The 17,961-nt window shown below is 39.5% G+C and overlaps 1 protein-coding gene across 4 annotated transcripts in view; it reads left to right on the forward strand.

The window, feature by feature from the left end:
- Window positions 1-17,961, forward strand: part of RELN (reelin) — a 521,022-nt gene that overhangs the window by 443,742 nt on the left and 59,319 nt on the right. For all 4 annotated transcript variants that reach the window (XM_067745999.1, XM_067746000.1, XM_067746001.1 and 1 more), the window contains exons 41-46: window positions 1,310-1,539; window positions 6,703-6,923; window positions 8,757-8,904; window positions 11,167-11,425; window positions 12,284-12,533; window positions 16,531-16,699. In XM_067745999.1, the coding sequence (XP_067602100.1) occupies window positions 1,310-1,539; window positions 6,703-6,923; window positions 8,757-8,904; window positions 11,167-11,425; window positions 12,284-12,533; window positions 16,531-16,699 (1,277 nt within the window). The remainder of the gene's footprint in view (window positions 1-1,309; window positions 1,540-6,702; window positions 6,924-8,756; window positions 8,905-11,166; window positions 11,426-12,283; window positions 12,534-16,530; window positions 16,700-17,961) is intronic.

Raw genomic sequence — 17,961 nt, forward strand, 5'->3', positions numbered from 1 at the left:
TGCTGTGGCCTCTCCCGTCGCGGAGCACAGGCTCCGGACACGCAGGCTCAGCGGCCATGGCTCACGGGCCCAGCCGCTCCGCAGCATGTGGGATCCTCCCGGACCAGGGCACGATCCCGTGTCCTCTGCATTGGCAGGCAGACTCTCAACCACTGTGCCACCAGGGAAGCCCCCCCCCCCCCGCATTAACTTTTGAAGATACTTGTTTCATAGCTGAAATCTATACCAACCATTGGACAGTGCCTAATTTCATCAAAAAGCTTGAGTATTTGCTCTAGATTAACTGTCTGCATACTCTAAATTAGAGTTGTTTCTTTCATCTTAAAGTCAGAGACCAAATGATGCCTTAGTGGAAAAATTATTCTCTATTTTAAGCTTTCTATTATATTTTCTGATTTTATTTTAAGTTACTTATATAACCTTCTGTTATATTTTCTAACATTTATGCTTTAAATGTTAATAAAAAGTAATCCCTGTGGCCCTTTCAAGAGTTCTGTTATCAGAAGAATCTAGGTAGAGACAAATGCCTATAGCTGAAAAGTTTATCAAATGTCAATAGTTTACTCATCATAAGGTAAGAGGAGTAAGTTCAACAACAACAAATATTATATAAATATATCTGGTTGCTCTGACAGCAAGAAAATGTTGACCCCAATTGGAAGTGGGAAAATTTTTTCATAGAAAGAATCACATGCTTTATTTAAGTTTTAGTTTAATTCACTTGAAAGTATGAAAAAGGAGTGGAGTGGTTATTTCCCTCATGGTTAAAAAGGTCTTTCAGAGAATATTCTCCCTATGCCAGGGAAATAGTGACAATAATTGTATTTTGTCTGTTTTAAGACTGAAAACATACTGAAGATTCTCCATGTTCAGTACTTTGGGGATTATTTGAAGGTATCACAGGAAGGAAAGTAGAAGGTCTTCTTTCCATCCAGCAGTCTGAAAAAAAAAGCTAACGGTTAGGATTAGGGAAGCAGTCTTTTCCTTACGATTTGCTTGGCTTGGCAGTGAAAGTGGGCTAAAGGTAAAATTTGGAATTCCATGCCAACCTCTGCCTTATTCACTTCCTAGCTTTTTATGAAATGAGGGAAAGTAAATTTTTTATGAGGCCCTTTGAGGTTCTTTATGAAAAAGTGTTATTTAAAAGTAATATGCAGTATTACTCAGGCAAAACAGAATTTCATGGTGTTAAGTATTTCAGCAAGACAGTTCCCAGGAAAATGGACTCTCGAGAAAATAATGAAGTGGTGAATCATTTCAAGGCTTGTTGCTCTGAGGTAATTTGTATCATTTTTTCTTCTTCACCAAGATCAATGTCGGATGCTCAACTGATAGCTCCTCTGCTGATCCGGTCAGACTGGAATTTTCCAGGGACTTTGGGGCAACCTGGCACCTGCTGCTCCCCCTCTGCTACCACAGCAGCAGCCATGTCAGCTCTTTGTGCTCCACAGAGCACCACCCGAGCAGCACCTACTATGCGGGGACCACCCAGGGCTGGAGGAGGGAGGTTGTGCACTTTGGGAAGCTGCACCTTTGCGGGTAAGGACCTGCTGCTTCGCACCATGTTCTTCTCATTTCACAGTTTTCTCCGTGATGTCATGGTTGCCTTGCCACTTTATCAGGGAAATTTTCACTTTACATTTCTTCCTTAGTTCTCCACTGAAAGTAGATCAGTGGATGTTTAAAACATAGGAAACTGACATACTACTAATTCATAGTTTGAAGATAGATTTAAAGGAGCACACCCTGGGCAGCACCCCGTCCTGGGGTTCATATCCCCATGGGTCTTTATTAGATCAGTTAGGAAGCAACAGAAATATGGTTTCCCTAGTGTTATAATCTGTCTCCCTTCTGCTCCCTACCTCACAATATAAATGCAGTTAGAATTTTTACTTTCGAACATCTGCCTATGTCTTTCGTGCAAGGAGAGGGCACATATGGAGGACGGAAGCCTGCAGAATATTCCAGGTGTCTCATAAAAAAAAAAATTTATTAGTGCTCTTTCCCCAGGCATTTCTACTTTTTCAACCTTTCTCAGCATTCTTGTTACATATATTTGACTCTTCTGTTGAAAAGCTATTTGGAGATAAAGGACTTCAATTCCAATAGAAATGAAAAGTATAGTTCAAAAAAATAAAACTAATAGTATAAGTGAACAAAGAGAGGAAGTCAGCAAAGCAGTCTGCCTCAGAATTTGTCTTTTCTCTCAGAATAAAAACTTAAGGGCATGCCAAAAAAAGAAGGAAGTACTAATATCATACTTTCAAGATGGAGATAGATTTACATTCCTGATGTGAAACTCAGCATAATTAGAAGTCTTGAGTCTTCAAGCAAAACTGCTAACACCTATTACGTTTCCAAAAGGGTGAAAGTGAATCTTCAAAAGTGTTCATTCTAGGGCTTCCCTGGTGGCGCAGTGGTTGAGAGTCCGCCTGCCAATGCAGGGGACACGGGTTCGTGCCCCAGTCCGGGAAGATCCCACGTGCCGCGGAGCGGCTGGGCCTATGAGCCATGGCCACTGAGCCTGCGCGTCCGGAGCCTGTGCTCCGCGGCGGGAGAGGCCACAGCAGTGAGATGCCCGCATACCGCAAAAAAAAAAAAAAAAAAAAAAGTCTTCATTCTCTTTGAACATAAATCCATTCACTCCTCATCATATCATTAGCAAAATTTTTATAATTTGATTACTAAATACTAATATTTTGTGTTATCAAGTAAGTAATTTATTAATTCTTACTATTACACCAGGATATTATTCTATTAGAAAATCTAATTGTTTTTTAAAAACAAGCATTACTAAGCAAAACATCCTCAAGATTCTTTTTTTTTTTGCGGTACGCGGGCCTCTCACTGTTGTGGCCTCTTCCGTTGCGGAGCACAGGCTCTAGAGCGCAGGTTCAGCAGCCATGGCTCATGGGCCCAGCTGCTCCGTGACATGTGGGATCTTCCCGGACTGGGGCACGAACCCATGTCCCCTGCATCGGCAGGCGGACCCCCAACCACTGCGCCACCAGAGAAGCCCTTCTCCTCAAGATTCTTTCGAAGTGACAGCTGAGGAGGCAAGGAGAATCTCTGAAGACCAGGAATAAATAGAGCTGAAGACTCAGCCAGCACAACCAGAAAGCTGCTATTGGGGTGTTTGGGGGTGGGGTGTGAACTTGTCTATAGCAGAATTGAGCAGGGGGAAATAGCTCAGGAAAAATTTTTTATCCAAAATCAGTCGTGTTATTTAAGATCATATGTTGAGAGAAATATAGAGAGGCTTACCGAAAAAGTGGAAGAACTTATTAGAAAAATACTGGGGAAGAGCATGGACTCCACTCAGGAAGTTTGGGGGCATCAGCAAAAGGAGTTCATGATCCTCCTTTTTATCATGCTATGTTAACGTCAGTCAGCAAACTCCAGCTCTCATCTTCTGGAACTCTTAATTCTACATTTCTAGAAAAGAAAATCTGAGCAAATCAGCTACAGCCAGAAGGCCAAGCGTTGCAACAGAAACATAAATTCCAAAAATCTGTGCTCATGGGCAGTGCAGGCAGGGGAAAATGGCTGGATGAACAATCACTTCGGCTCCTTTGACCAATACCCATGATCATTATGGTACTGTGAAAAGCTCCAGGTTTCCTTTTTAGTGGACCGCTAATTTCTCCCAGTTGCTCAGCTAAGAATTAGATTAAATAGAAAACAACCCTAAAGATAGGGTGAAGGCCATGATTTTAGATTGTCTTAACAGTTGAGACTTGCTTCCGCAAGTTCCCACATGAAAATAATCCGATTTAAAGGCGTGTGATATACAGTCACTGCCAACCAGAGGTACTAAATGAAACTACCCACCCCAGGACAGTGCTCCAGGATCATGGAGCCTGCATCATTACCAGTTGGCTTTGTCCACTAGGCTGTGCTTACACATAAGGCATGGAGATGTAATTTGAATGAGAGAAATGCAGACATCTGTATTTTCACTGACTGGTATATTGGGAGTCAGTTTAAAATATACCTCCTCTAATTATAAAGGTACAGAACTTAAACCGTCATGTTATTTACATTCCATGTGATTTTCATTTCTATGAAAGGAAAGTAAATCTGTTAAGGAGGCATGCCCACTCTCACAGTGGTGTAAACCTACCTTTCAAACTGCCTTCAACTGCTTCTGCAAAGAGAAGAATTTGCCTTAGAAGTGTTGTCTAGTCCTTATTTCAGGAAAACAATTAGCACTCTTCTTAAGACCCACACAGACATGAATTGCTGGAAGGCAAAAGTTAAATTTTCTCCAATTCAATGAACCATGCCTTGGTTTGTATTCAGCATGGTACATAATAATGGCACAAGTGCTACATGCTAAAAAAAATATATTACCCGTGTTTAACTTGCCTTTCTCTGTGTACTCACAGGACACTAGGTACCAAAAAACTATACTAAATGTTTCAGGTGCAGAAATGGCTGTTTCTTGCCTTTACATATAGTCAGTTCACATTTGCAGCATAAGTATTGAGCTTCCATCGAATTTTATTCACATCACCCTTGTGTCTTTTTCATTTAGAGTCTTTTTGTCTTTAAAACTTCCTAATTGCTTTTGCTTTATGCAGTTTCATAATGAGTCAACCAAAACCCCTATTTAATGAAAACACTGCTGTGTGCTTGAAATTTTAAGTTTACATTTAAAAAAACAGATTCTTTTGGGTACCACTGGCTTGGGAGAACAGATGCTGACATTCACCAGGGAGGGTGGCAGTGAGAAATTTTCAAAATAAGATTTCAGCAGACTGGGAACCACAGTGAAACCAGACCCTTCAGTCCATTTATCATAGTGCCTGCAGTTTCTGTGTCAAGACAGGTGAACAATAATAAATATCCAACCAAGGTGGTTCATTTGTATTCAGAACATTTGAATAAATAAGAAGTTCAAACAAAATCGAGGTAGGCTTTGTTCAAAGGAAAACTCCAGCCGTTTCCCTCAGCTCAGCAGACTGAAAGTTCAACAGGTAGGAAGTGCTTCTTGCCAAGACTAAACTCTGACAGGTACTAGAAAATAAAAGTTAATTATGAACTGGCATTTTGGGGGCAGCTTAATATAGTTGGAGTCTTGATATAAACAATGAAATTAGGGTTAAAATTATATGTGGGACATCTGCTTTACTATCTGCTAAACTTTAGAAGTCTAGTAAATGCTTCTAATACTGACTTCTAATTTCTGTTTCTCAAATAAAAAGAACTATTCTGAATTTGGTTTCTATATAATTGAAAATTGGACAGATTCACAGGGTACAACTATGAGTGCACATGCCATCTCTATATCTAGCTCCTCTGAAATAAAGTCTATTTTCTTTGAACTGAGTTTTGTACGTAATAAAATATACTCAACTATTTCTGGACTGCTACCTAAATATGTAGGTTATTTCTAAGGAGCTAACTTATCGTCAGCAACACGATAGGACAATCATCCTAAAAAGGAAAACTGTGTTTCATTTAAAAAGAAATTAAGAAATAAGAGACATTGAACTAAAAATAAATCTGACTCTGTCACTCCTCTCTTTAAAATAATCTTTTGGGACTTTCTGTTGCCAATAGGATAAAATCCAAAACACCCTAGTTTGGCTTTTAAGGCTTTCCATAACAAATGACATTCAAGAAACATTCATTGAGCATCTGCTATGTGTGAAACACTGTACTGGTCACCGTGAAAGGGTGCAAAAAAGAAAGAGTTATGAGCATTGGCCTCTAGGAGCTCATAGCCAATGAGGCAAATAGGTGTGCTTTTAAATACCTCCAGCTGTAACTATAATAATGGAAATTCCAGCAAAATTATGGAAGAGAGAGAAATTAAAGGATGAGTTATTTACCATATGACCCAGCAAATCCACTATGATTCTACAAAAAAAAATTGAAAACAGGTATTCAAACAAATACTTGTACACGAATATTCACAGAAGGACTATTCACAATAGCCAAAAGGTGGAAACAAAACAAATGTCCATTAATTGATGAATGGATAAATAAAGTTGATATCGCCATACAATTAAATATTATTCAGTCATAAAAAAGGATGAAATTCTGATACTTGCTACAACATGGATGAACCCTGAAAACATTATGATAAGTGACTAAAGCCAGACATTAAAGCTCATATAGCATATGATTCCATTTATATGGAATATCCAGAATAGGTAAGTCCACAGAGACAGGAAGCAGATTAGTGGTTGCCAGGGGCTGGGTGTAGGGGAGAATACTTAATGGGCACAGGGTTTCCTTTGGGGTGATGAAAGTGTCTTGGAACTTGATAGAGGTGATAGCTGGCTAACACTGTGGAAGTACTAAACACCACCAAAATGTACACTTTAAATGGTTAGTTATTACTTTTATACTTTGCGAATTTTACCTCCATTAAAAAAAGATTAGTTATGTAGAACATAGACAGTATTTAATGGAAAAATCCTTACCAAGAAAAGTCAATATAGAAAAAGGTGGAAGCTCAAGTGGAACTTCGACATAGTGGTAGGATTGGGAAGGGCTTATAGAAAGCAGGAACTTTATTGGCAAAATCCTGGAGTTTGAGGAATGGAGTTTATGGTCCTGAAATGTTGAACCATGTTTTGTACTTCTTGAGTGTGGTGCAGAGGTAGTAACTGCCCACTGCTCATTGATCAGATGTGCTTACTTACATTAATGTGTTGATTAGATTTTGAAGGGCTTGTATCTCTTTTCCAGATCTGTGCGTTTCAGATGGTACCAAGGATTTTATCCTGCTGGCTCTCAGCCAGTGACATGGGCCATTGATAATGTTTATATCGGTCCTCAATGTGAAGAGATGTGTAACGGACACGGGAGTTGTATCAATGGAACCAAGTGTATATGTGATCCTGGCTACTCAGGTCCAACCTGTAAAATAAGCACCAAAAATCCTGATTTTCTCAAGGATGATTTTGAAGGTAATTTCTTCATATAAAATCTATGTAGTTTTGTGAAAGAATGTATACATTAAGCACAATTTGTAATGTAGAAGTAATCATTAAGTTCTACTCTGATATTTCATTATTTATCATTACGTTTGGGACCACCCAAGGCTTCATTTAGTTCTGAATTTCATAGGGTTCCATTCTTGAAACAATGGTCAGTGAGAGTGAACAAGACCGTAATTGAGAAGAACTAAGGCTATTTTAGCCATTTTTTTCTATCACATGTAATTTCTGATCAATGATAATTTTGGAAATGCCTATAGAGGGTTAATCTTGGGTAGAAGGAACAAGTTTCCGGAAATATAAATTCTTGTCATTGCTTTATCACCAACTCATTATGCAGCCTTTTGTCACTTTATGCACCTCAGTTATACCTAGAATCTAATGTCATTATGTATGAAGATACGTGACAAAGTAGAAAAATGTACGTGCTCTAATGATTGAAATTATTCACAGTTAGTTGTATATCCATTGGATATGCTTTCTGATAATACTGGAAAAACATTCTCACAAGAGCAAGTCTTAAATAAATGTAATAGCTATCTCTGTTAGGATAGTGAGATTAAAAGATTTTTTTCTGGGCTTCCCTGGTGGCGCAGTGGTTGAGAGTCCGCCTGCCGATGCAGGGGACACGGGTTTGTGCCCCGGTCCGGGAAGATCCCACATGCCGCGGAGCGGCTAGGCCCTTGGGCCATGGCCGCTGAGCCTGCGTGTCCGGAGCCTGTGCTTTGCGACGGGAGAGGCTGCAACAGTGAGAGGCCCGCGTAATGCAAAAAAAAAAAAAGAAAAAAAAGATTTTTTCTTTTTCCCAAGTTGTCTGTAAATTTTTTATAATGTATCTATGGTTTTAAGGTATATTTTAGAATTAGGTTTAGGTATATCAATACTATGGAATATTATTCAGCCATAAAAAGGAATGAAATACTAATACATACTATAATATAGGTGAACCTTGAAAATATTATACTAAGAGAAAGAAGTCAGACACAAAAGGCCACATGTCATGATCCCATTTTTATGAAACACAAAATAGGCAAATCCATAGAGACAGAAAGATTAGTGGTTACCAGTGGCTGGGTGAGGGGGAAATGGGCAGTAACTGCTTAATGGGTACAAGGTTTTCTTTATGGTGATGAAAAAATTCTTGGAGCTAGTTAGCACAACACAACGTGGTTTTACAACATTGTGAATGTATTGAAAGCCATTGAATCATTAACTTTAAAATAGTAAAAATGGCAAAATTTATGTCATGTGCATTTTACCACAATCAAAAAAGTAAATTAGATCGAAGGTGAATATCTAAAGAGATTGGCAAGCTGGTTTTGAAAGACATTATTTAATAGGAAATATTAAATTATACTGAAATTTCTCCCATTAAATTTGTGTTTCTTAAAATATTATATAACACTGGCCTGATACTGTCCTCTCAGTAGCAAGGACACAGTAAAGAGACCAGTGGAAAGGTCTCATTACCCTTTTTAAATTTTGGGCTGAACCACTCTGACTTGAGCCAGTGTCTTGTTTTGCAGTGCAGAGAAGCAGAAGGAGGGAACAATTTGGCTGGACCGTAGATACTCAGGAAAAGGCCTCCTCCTTCTGTCATGTGGACCCTTAAATCATACAGCCAACGTTAAACAGTTCAGACAAGCTAAAATGTTGAAGAGACTTCTTATCCCCAAAATATATGACTTCAATATTCATGACTTCATATTTTAAAACTGCACAAAGCACTTACTAAATTCCTTTAAAAAAATAATATGACTGTATTTGGGGTCATAGGTAAACCACATTTTCCACTTTTTTCAGGTCAGCTAGAATCTGATAGATTCTTATTAATGAGTGGTGGAAAGCCATCTCGGAAGTGTGGAATCCTTTCCAGTGGAAACAACCTCTTTTTCAATGAAGATGGCTTACGCATGTTGATGACACGAGATCTGGATTTATCACATGCTAGGTAATCATTTTTAAATGCTGTTGAAGAGCCACCTTGTAATATAAAGTAGCAGAACATAATCAGATCAGAAAGAAACAGAGATCTCAAGGACAAGGCCTTCCATTGTAAATGCTGAGCTTCTCTCTTGTCAAAGACTCCATTAAGACACAATTTATATAATTTCCATTCTAAAACTGAGAGAGATTTGAACAATAACTGGATCAGAAATGAAACACAGCTAAACGGACAGAGGTTTATACCTGGTCTTCTACATGGTGGATGACCAGGAAATGACAACGTTTAACTCACTTTAACTTCAAGAAAGTAATGTTACATCTTTATCCACCTTCTACAGAATACATTTCATTAGCACTTGGACTATGTAGAATTTCTTTACCATTCTTAGGAGAAAGCTTAATTGAAATATAATACATGCACAAATTATTCACAGTTAATTTTATATCCACTAGCAATTTAAGAACATCTAAAGTGTAGCCTTATTGTTTATAAGCATTTCTTTCCAATGATTTGCTCATACATTCAAAGCACTCATTTTCTAAATTGAGCACAGTCACTCAGAAACAAACATTTTAAACTGGCTCAGAGGATTATGTCCTGTCAAGATGTGTATCCCTTGATCATTTGATGAGCCAAAAACTTAGCCAGTAAAATAGAAAATACAGTTTAACATGTATAAAATGGAACCCTGACCTATTTTTGCCAGTGAACAAAGAAATCATGTTTCATCTTTTGAAACATTCCAGAGTATCTTAACATACACTGTAACATATTTATCCTCTTCTTCCTCCTAAATCTTTCATTTATTAAATTATAAATTTGATCATGCTTCATAGAAAATACAACTCTTATCTATGAGACAATAATTTTACAGTTATAGAAAGCAAGATTTTATTTATCTCCATCCTATTTTAATGCACGTAGTTTGTTTCTCTTTATTTAAGATTTATCATTGGCAGCTGAGTTCTCTAATTTAGAAATTATTAGATTTTTCCAAATAATTCTAACATGGTTTATCTATAAATTAATATAACCATTTTCCCAATACAAGTAGACAATGTGCTAAAAGTGTTTCTCTGTAAATGATTATTGTTTTTATAGATATAAACTTCACAAGGCACTAACCATGTATTTTTGTCATTAATCCAATGTTAAAAGCTCCATTATTTATCTCATCTCAGTAGCATGCTGTATAAGATTTGCATATATTGACCTCCATATAAAATCCCAATTTTCTCAGGGTTATGAGGTAAATGAATGCCCAGTTAGTGGAGATGGGGGAGGGGAGGAACCCATGAAGAGTGCATGATTTTATATATGGAACTGCTAACTTTTATCGTAAGCCCCAATATATTTCATATGTTTGACACGCATCCATAATTGGGTATGTGTGTTGGGTTGCATGTGAAATTCATTCTGCATTACCAGCTAGCACAGCGGCCAGACCAGGCACCAGCAGCTTGCCTGCCAAAGATAACATGTGAGCTGGTTTTCATTGGCACCCCAGCTGGTTGCTGCCACTCTGTCCACCTCCCTGCCAGCTGGGAAGATTGCCACTGGCTGACTGCCACAGTTCTCGATGGCCAGTATCACCCATCCCAGACCCAGCAACAGTCAGAGCCTGGCACAGCCCACCACCACCACCACCCCACAGTCATGCTTTCCTGCCCCTGGCGCAAAACACAGAAAAGAGGCTCAGGTTTGACACACCTCTTGCAAAAGATGCCTGGCCTCTCACAGGGAGGTGCTACAACTGGTGAATTTAAATGTGTCTCACAAAACCAACAATATGAGATCTGGAAAACTACTGGTAGAACCAGGGAATGGATGATTTTGCCAATAAACGGCATAAACTACATTGATTACTTTCTTCCAGTTTCAGGTACTAAGGACAAGGATACAAATTTATCTTGAATAGATAGCAATAGACACTCCCAAACTTGGACAGCCTTTGGACCCCTCCCATCTTCTTATAGAATAGCCAGAGGGTGCAGTGAATGCTCACTTCCCTCAGACTCTCCCCTCTGGAGGAGTGCCAAATATAAATATGGGTACAGAATACCCTTTTTCAGACTTCACATTGTATTAACTCCCTTTCACATTAAAAAGGGAAGTCAGGCTTTGAAACAATTGCTTCGGACGTTCGTTAAATCATGGTATTCGTTAAAGCTATACATTCCCCCTATTATCCTGTGCACTTGTCTTTTGTTAATGGTGTGAATTTTCACTCAAGTAAAAGTCTACAGTAGATTTTACTCGTATCAGATTTGTGCAGTTCTTCATGAGACTGGGATGTGGTAAAGGTGTTCCAGACCCCAGGAGCCAACCTGTACTTCTACAATATTCTCTCAATGGTGGCCTCTCATGGAGTCTCCTTCAAGAGTTCCTTTTCAGCAACTCCAGCAACGTGGGCAGGTACATAGCCCTGGAGATACCTTTGAAAGCCCGTTCTGCTTCTACACGTCTCCGCTGGTGGCAACCATCTGAAAATGGGCACTTCTACAGTCCCTGGGTAATCGACCAGGTCAGTCCCTTCAGGATTAACTGTTACAATGTTGTCACTTGAGCTAAATATGGCTTTAGAAAGCAGTTAGTCCAACCCCTCGCTCAGTAGAGGAAGCCCAGTACCCACAGTTGGGTGACTTACCCAAGGGCACACAGCTAGATTAGATGTGGCATTTAGGTTCCTTTCATTCTCTATTCCTTCAACTGCCTGAGCCTATAAAAACAAACGACGCAACAGAAGGCCCAGGTTCTGCTCATAAGAGGATTCTGCCATATGGATAGAGGGACCTTATCAAGCGTGATACAAGGCTATAATTCTCTGAAAAGGAAAATGTGCAAATTAGCATTGGTGCCACATGCAGTAGTTGCCCAATCCTCTTTCCTAGCCTTTAAAGAAAAAATAAATAAATCTCCCTAACATCCCTATGGACAGTTCTAAAGGATCTTCATACATAATAATACGCATATCAAAAAGAACTCAGAGAACCTGTTAACAGACGGTAGAATCCATGCAAAGAATTGGAACTGAAATGCCTTAGGGTACTACTGTCCTTAAATAGAAATTTTACATGGAAAATAATGTAAGCCAAACATTGCGTTCCCAGTTTGGGTACGTGTAGTTTCCAAAGGCACAATTTGGCCCATGAAGGCTGTGAATGGTTTTGTCAGTCTTTCGATTTGTTTCTGTAGCTTTTTGCCAGGTGGGCAAGCAGACCACAGAAACAGGAACATGCTGAAAGGCCCTCTAAAATTAAGCTTGCTGTATAACGCCAGTTCTGAGCGATCTGACAGATGAAAACAAACAAATAAAAAGAAACGAACTTTCTCCTATCTCGAAACCAAACTGAAAAGTTGTGTTTTAAAACATATATTTCAGATTCTTATTGGAGGAAATATTTCTGGTAATACAGTCTTGGAGGATGATTTCACAACTCTGGACAGTAGGAAATGGCTGCTTCACCCCGGAGGCACCAAGATGCCTGTGTGTGGCTCTACTGGTGATGCCCTAGTCTTCATCGAAAAGGCCAGCACCCGTTATGTGGTCACCACAGACATTGCTGTGAATGAGGATTCATTCCTACAGATAGATTTTGCCGCCTCCTGCTCGGTCACAGACTCTTGTTATGGTAAGTATTCCCTTTCCAGGTAGAGGGACAGAGAAGAGTAAATGGGCATCCAAGGCTGCCTCTGTCAAAGGACTATACTACACCTCCAAGAAGTCTGTAAGTGAAACACAAGTGTGCTTTCGGTCAAAACCTAACTGCATTCTTGAAAATGCTGTGTGTAAATTGAGTTTTAGACGTTTATTTTTTAAAACCTCAGAATGTGAGCTTATTTTTAAGCATATGTCCATGAAGACTTCTTTTTTTTATAAACAATAGCCCCCAATTTATCTCCGTTTATAAATCCAGATTTTTTTAAGGATCATATTTACAGAATAAGGGGTTCTCGTCATATAGAGAATGTCAGAATAAGCAATAGGATTTACACATACATTTGTATTTACATGGGTTTTAATTCATAGGGCTTTAGATTAGTCCAGTTATTGTCTCCTTTCCATCTCCCAGGAATCATGAAATTTTGTTGTTCCTATTTTGTCTGATACTTTCTGCCACCGTGGGTCATAGCATATTCTAAACCACCGTGATTGTGACCAGTTTGCATCTTCTAGGTTATGCATACCTTACGCGTGCACGCGCACGCGCGCACACACACACACACACACACACACACACACACACACACACGAGCCTATCTTAGGAGCTTTAAAAACTGACATCTCTGCATACTTGGACCCTTCACTGGAATTTGCAGATCTGTCAGGATTCTGGGGACCTTCTGGTCTTGCATCACCCTGTATCACTATTCTTCCAAGAGATCCAAACTAGAATGTTCACACTAGAATGTTTTAGATTCTTGCGGTCCAAAATCTGGAGAACTTGGTTACTTCCAAGGTCCTGCAAAATCCAGATTTTTCATATTTCCATTAGTTTGAATTTAATGGACAGATCTAAGAAGGAAGCCCAGAAGAACTCTTTCTACTTCAGACTCAATCAGTCAACACTAAACTAGTCAGTAAAGGTGGAACTTGGAAAAGTATAAGATACACAGGCTGTCTTCACTAGGTACAGTCTAGTTGAGGGGATACTTCAGAAAGTGAGTCCAATAAATGACTAAATCCAGTGCTGTATGGAGTGGTACTAATGCAAAATGTAATGAGAGTTCAGCCGAGGAAGAGATAACCAATGGATGGCCAGTCCAAGAAGTTTGGGAAGATTTCACAAAGAAGCTAAATCTCAAGTGGGCATTAATGGTTGGAGTGAATCTGAAGGATGAATGGGGAAGAGAGGACACCCCAGGCTGGCTGGCAGCATAAAGCGGGGATTCTCCTGGTCCATGGGTAAACCATGAGCAGACCAGCCTGAACAGATAATATTTGCATCTACCGGAGGAGAGTAGAGTGCTAATTTTGAAAATAGATAGGGACTTCAGGGTCCTAGACACCCACTTCCTCATTAGCATAGGAAGTCAGCTAGAGACCAGGGAGGTGAGTTATGACATGTTCAGCATGCAGCAGAACCAGGACTGAAACTCTGCCTTCATAAGCCCAGTCACATGTGCTTTCTTCTGTAGGCTGGGTAAACCTCTTGAAAAGATGGAACTGAATAAAAAAATGAAAGAGGAAAGTGGCCAAGAAGAGTTGGCAGCAAATTAAGAAGGGCATTAAAAGGCAGGCACAGGAATTTGTGCTTGACAAGGTCATGAATAAGAGGGCACAGGGCTTCCCTGGTGGCGCAGTGGTTGAGAGTCCGCCTGCCGATGCAGGGGACACGGGTTCTTGCCCCGGTCCGGGAAGATCCCACATGCCGCGGAGCGGCTGGGCCCGTGAGCCATGGCTGCTGAGCCTGCATGTCCGGAGCCTGTGCTCCGCAACAGGAGAGGTCACAACAGTGAGAGGCCCGCGTACCGCAAAAAAAAAAAAAAAAAAAAAGAGGGCACAAGTGCAGGGGAGTGGCATGGTGGGTTTTAGGGAGATTAGCCCAGGAGCCAATGAAGGTGGGTAGAGAAGAATCCCAACAAAAAGGTGTCAGTGGTTGTCTCTGTAGGAAGTGATGAAAACCTGAATTACGTGGCATGAAGAGAAAGGGCATGGATAAAACTAGTATGAGACACTGCAAACCAAAAGGAAAGAAGCAGCAAACCTCAAAACCAGGTGACATGTTGAACATAGAGGGTAAAGAAGAAAGGAGTAAAATTTCTAAAATAATTTCTAAATTCTGAACCCAGAAAACTAGTGCAAAAGCATTGTCACTGATAGCATTTGGTAGTTAAGAAGAGATGTTTATTTATGAGGGACAATGATGAGTCTTTCTCTAGTTTGGTGAAAACAGTTTTAAGTGGTGGTATCCTTTAGTGCGGAGGGCTTGCAGTGTAGAAAGCAGGAACTTTGTCTATACTGTGCATCACGGTATGCCAGCATCCAGGACAATGCCAGGCTGAATAAACATTTGCTGAATGAATAAAATCAATTTTGAGACGTAAAATTGGGAGATTTGGGCACAGAGATAACAGTTGAAGCCCAAGGAAGATAGGTGTAGAATAGAAGGCCAGAAATGGAGTCCGGAAAGATGCCCATAGCTGGGCTAGTTAGCACAGATGTCAGAGGGAAATAAGACAGGAGATTCAGAATAATGTCCTCCAAACGAAAGGAAAGTTTCAAGAACCAGGGAGTCATCAATAATGTGCAAGGCTGTAGGGAGGGCAAGAACAATGAAGACTGAGACAGGCCATTGTATTTAACTAGAAAAGGCCACCAGGAAACTTAGGCCACCAGGACCAGTGAGTGGTCCCACGCTGGCTGCATGGGAGAATCCCCTGGGAAACTTAAAAGCTCCCAGCACCTTGGCCTGCCCCACAAGAGTGAAATCCCAATCTCTGCAGGTGGGACTTTGGCATCAGTAGTTTCTAAAGGTACCCAGGCGATTTCAGTGTGCAGCCAAGACTGAGAATCATGGTCTTAGGAAATTTCAGTAGGGAGGTATGGGCTGAAGTAGTTTATAAAGTCTTGAGAAGGGACCAGAGAGAGAAATATAAAACATAGCGTATAGGTTGAATGTTTTGGAAGAAGAGAAAGGAAAGAAAGAAATCTCTTTCCATAAGACCCACAGCCTGACTTCCTGCTTTGGCACGAACTACATGGCCTTCAGCTCCCTCTTTATGCTTCTCTGATTTCTCAGTATATTCCATGACACAGCAAAGCAGGATATATAAGTAAAAGAGATTTGTCAATTTCTTTTTTTTTTTTTTTTGCGGTACACGGGCCTCTCACTGTTGTGGCCTGTTCCGTTGTGGAACACAGGTTCCGGATGCACAGGCTCAGTGGCCGTGGCTCACGGGCCCAGCCGCTCCACGGCATGTGGGATGTGAGATCTTCCCGGACCGGGGCACGAACCCGTGTCCCCTGCATTGGCAGGCGGACTCTCAACCACTGCACCACCAGGGAAGCCCGATTTGTCAATTTCTTAGGAGTTTCACCTATACCAGAGAAAGTTTGGCATAAGTTGGTCAGGATCCCTATAGAATGCTTAAATTTTGAGAAGGCTGCTCAATATTTTTAACTATTTAAAAAGTAGTCATTATAACATATGGTTATTACGTTCTGTATTTGTATGTTAACCTTTAAATAAACAGACAAAATATAGTTATTATAATACATAAATTATATCTAATTTATATAATGTATTTATACAATATATATCCTATAACTATTAGATTAAATAATAAATATATATAAATTATAACTATTATTATTATTGCTTTAACTGCATGTGAAGCAATTGATTTGTTAGAATTGTTCTGAAAATTTCGCAATTAAAGAAGTGATTCAGGAAAATTTACTTTATGTTTCACTTGATCATATCCCCTTAACAGAAAAATTATTTTAATATGGAAAGTTAAAAATAATCACTAGGAGTATACAGAGGAAAAAATAACACCAGGAAATACATTTGGGGAAAATCAAATGATATTTGATTGAAATTAAAACATATGAAAACATAAGTAATTATGGTTCCTGGATCTGCAGGTATGTATTTCTAACCAGAATAATGCTTCCTGTTTCAGCTATTGAGTTGGAATACTCAGTAGACCTTGGATTGTCATGGCACCCACTGGTAAGGGACTGTCTGCCTACCAATGTTGAATGCAATCGCTATCACCTGCAGCGGATCCTGGTGTCAGATACTTTCAACAAATGGACCAGAATTACTCTGCCTCTCCCACCGTACACCAGGTATGGATGTTTCTGCATGTAGTGAACCCGAATGTGATATAATTTGGCATGTCCAATTTCAGCACAGTAAGTTTAAATTAGTTACATGAGATTTTGTTACTTGTTGATGATATTGCTATGCATGAATTATTAAAGCGACCTTAATACGTAAAAAAGAAACCAGTTTTTGTGGTGACATTGTCCTGTGTTTTCCCTAAATCCAGCCCTTTTCTGACTTTTAACTCTAATATTTTTTAAAATGGCATATGAAAGGAAATCGTGGCCAGCTCAGTGAGCTTCTCCAACTTAAGTCACTAGGCCAAGAACAAGTCTTAATGGATTTAAATGGAGTCTATTTTCTGTCAGTCAGACTATTGTAAATATAGCAGTGAGTGGTATCATATAAACGGATGTAGCATAAAAATGTGTATTAAAATTACTGTCTGCTTTTGAAATTTTATTTTGAACAGTATCTTGAGAATTATCACCTGGAATGTACTTTTATGTGAAAAACAATTGTAAATGCTCCTTCGTTGTGTCTTTAAGAAATGACAGTGTCTTAATAAAACTGCCTGGTAGATGCTGGTAGAGAAGTTAAGTCTAAACTATCTCTGTATTTGCGCTCCTGCTTGAGTAAAGCAGAGAACTCACCTTGCCTAGTGGGATAGTGTTACATGCCTCTCTCTCTTTTCACCATCTAAGTAGAAAATGGTAATCAGTTGCTGCCGTTAAGAAAGAAGCAAAGCCACCAATGCAGTCTGTGGAACAGGAGTTATAGTTTGGGCTCATTATTGTTCTCTCACCTCCCCACAAATGAAGAATGAATAAATCTTCCTAGCAAATGATCGTAAAATTCAGCCGTTCATCTAGGACTTAACTTTTCCTGGGATTATCATAAATGGGATGGGTTCACTTACTAACAGCCTAGGGCTCCTGTACAATTGCTGGCTCAGGGGTGCAAGACTATATCAACTGTCAGCAGAGTTGCCAAGTTTAAATGAGATACGTGAGATTTTGTTGCTCGTTAAAGGTATTGCCATGCATGAATTATTAAGGTGATCTTAATAAGTAAAATAGAAAAAAAAAAACTCTATTAAGGTGGTAGTCTTTTAAGTCATTATGAACTCTGTGAATTATTACCCAGCAACATGGTAGCATTTTGCAAGCAAACGACATTCTAAGATATACTCTAGCTCGTTATTATGCCCTTGAGTCTTTTACTCAAGAAAAATAATTAATCCTCATCTTTTAATCTATCTTTTGTCTCTTACACATACCCATAA

This window comes from Pseudorca crassidens, chromosome 8, assembly GCF_039906515.1.
Source record: "Pseudorca crassidens isolate mPseCra1 chromosome 8, mPseCra1.hap1, whole genome shotgun sequence".
NCBI lineage: Eukaryota > Metazoa > Chordata > Mammalia > Artiodactyla > Delphinidae > Pseudorca > Pseudorca crassidens.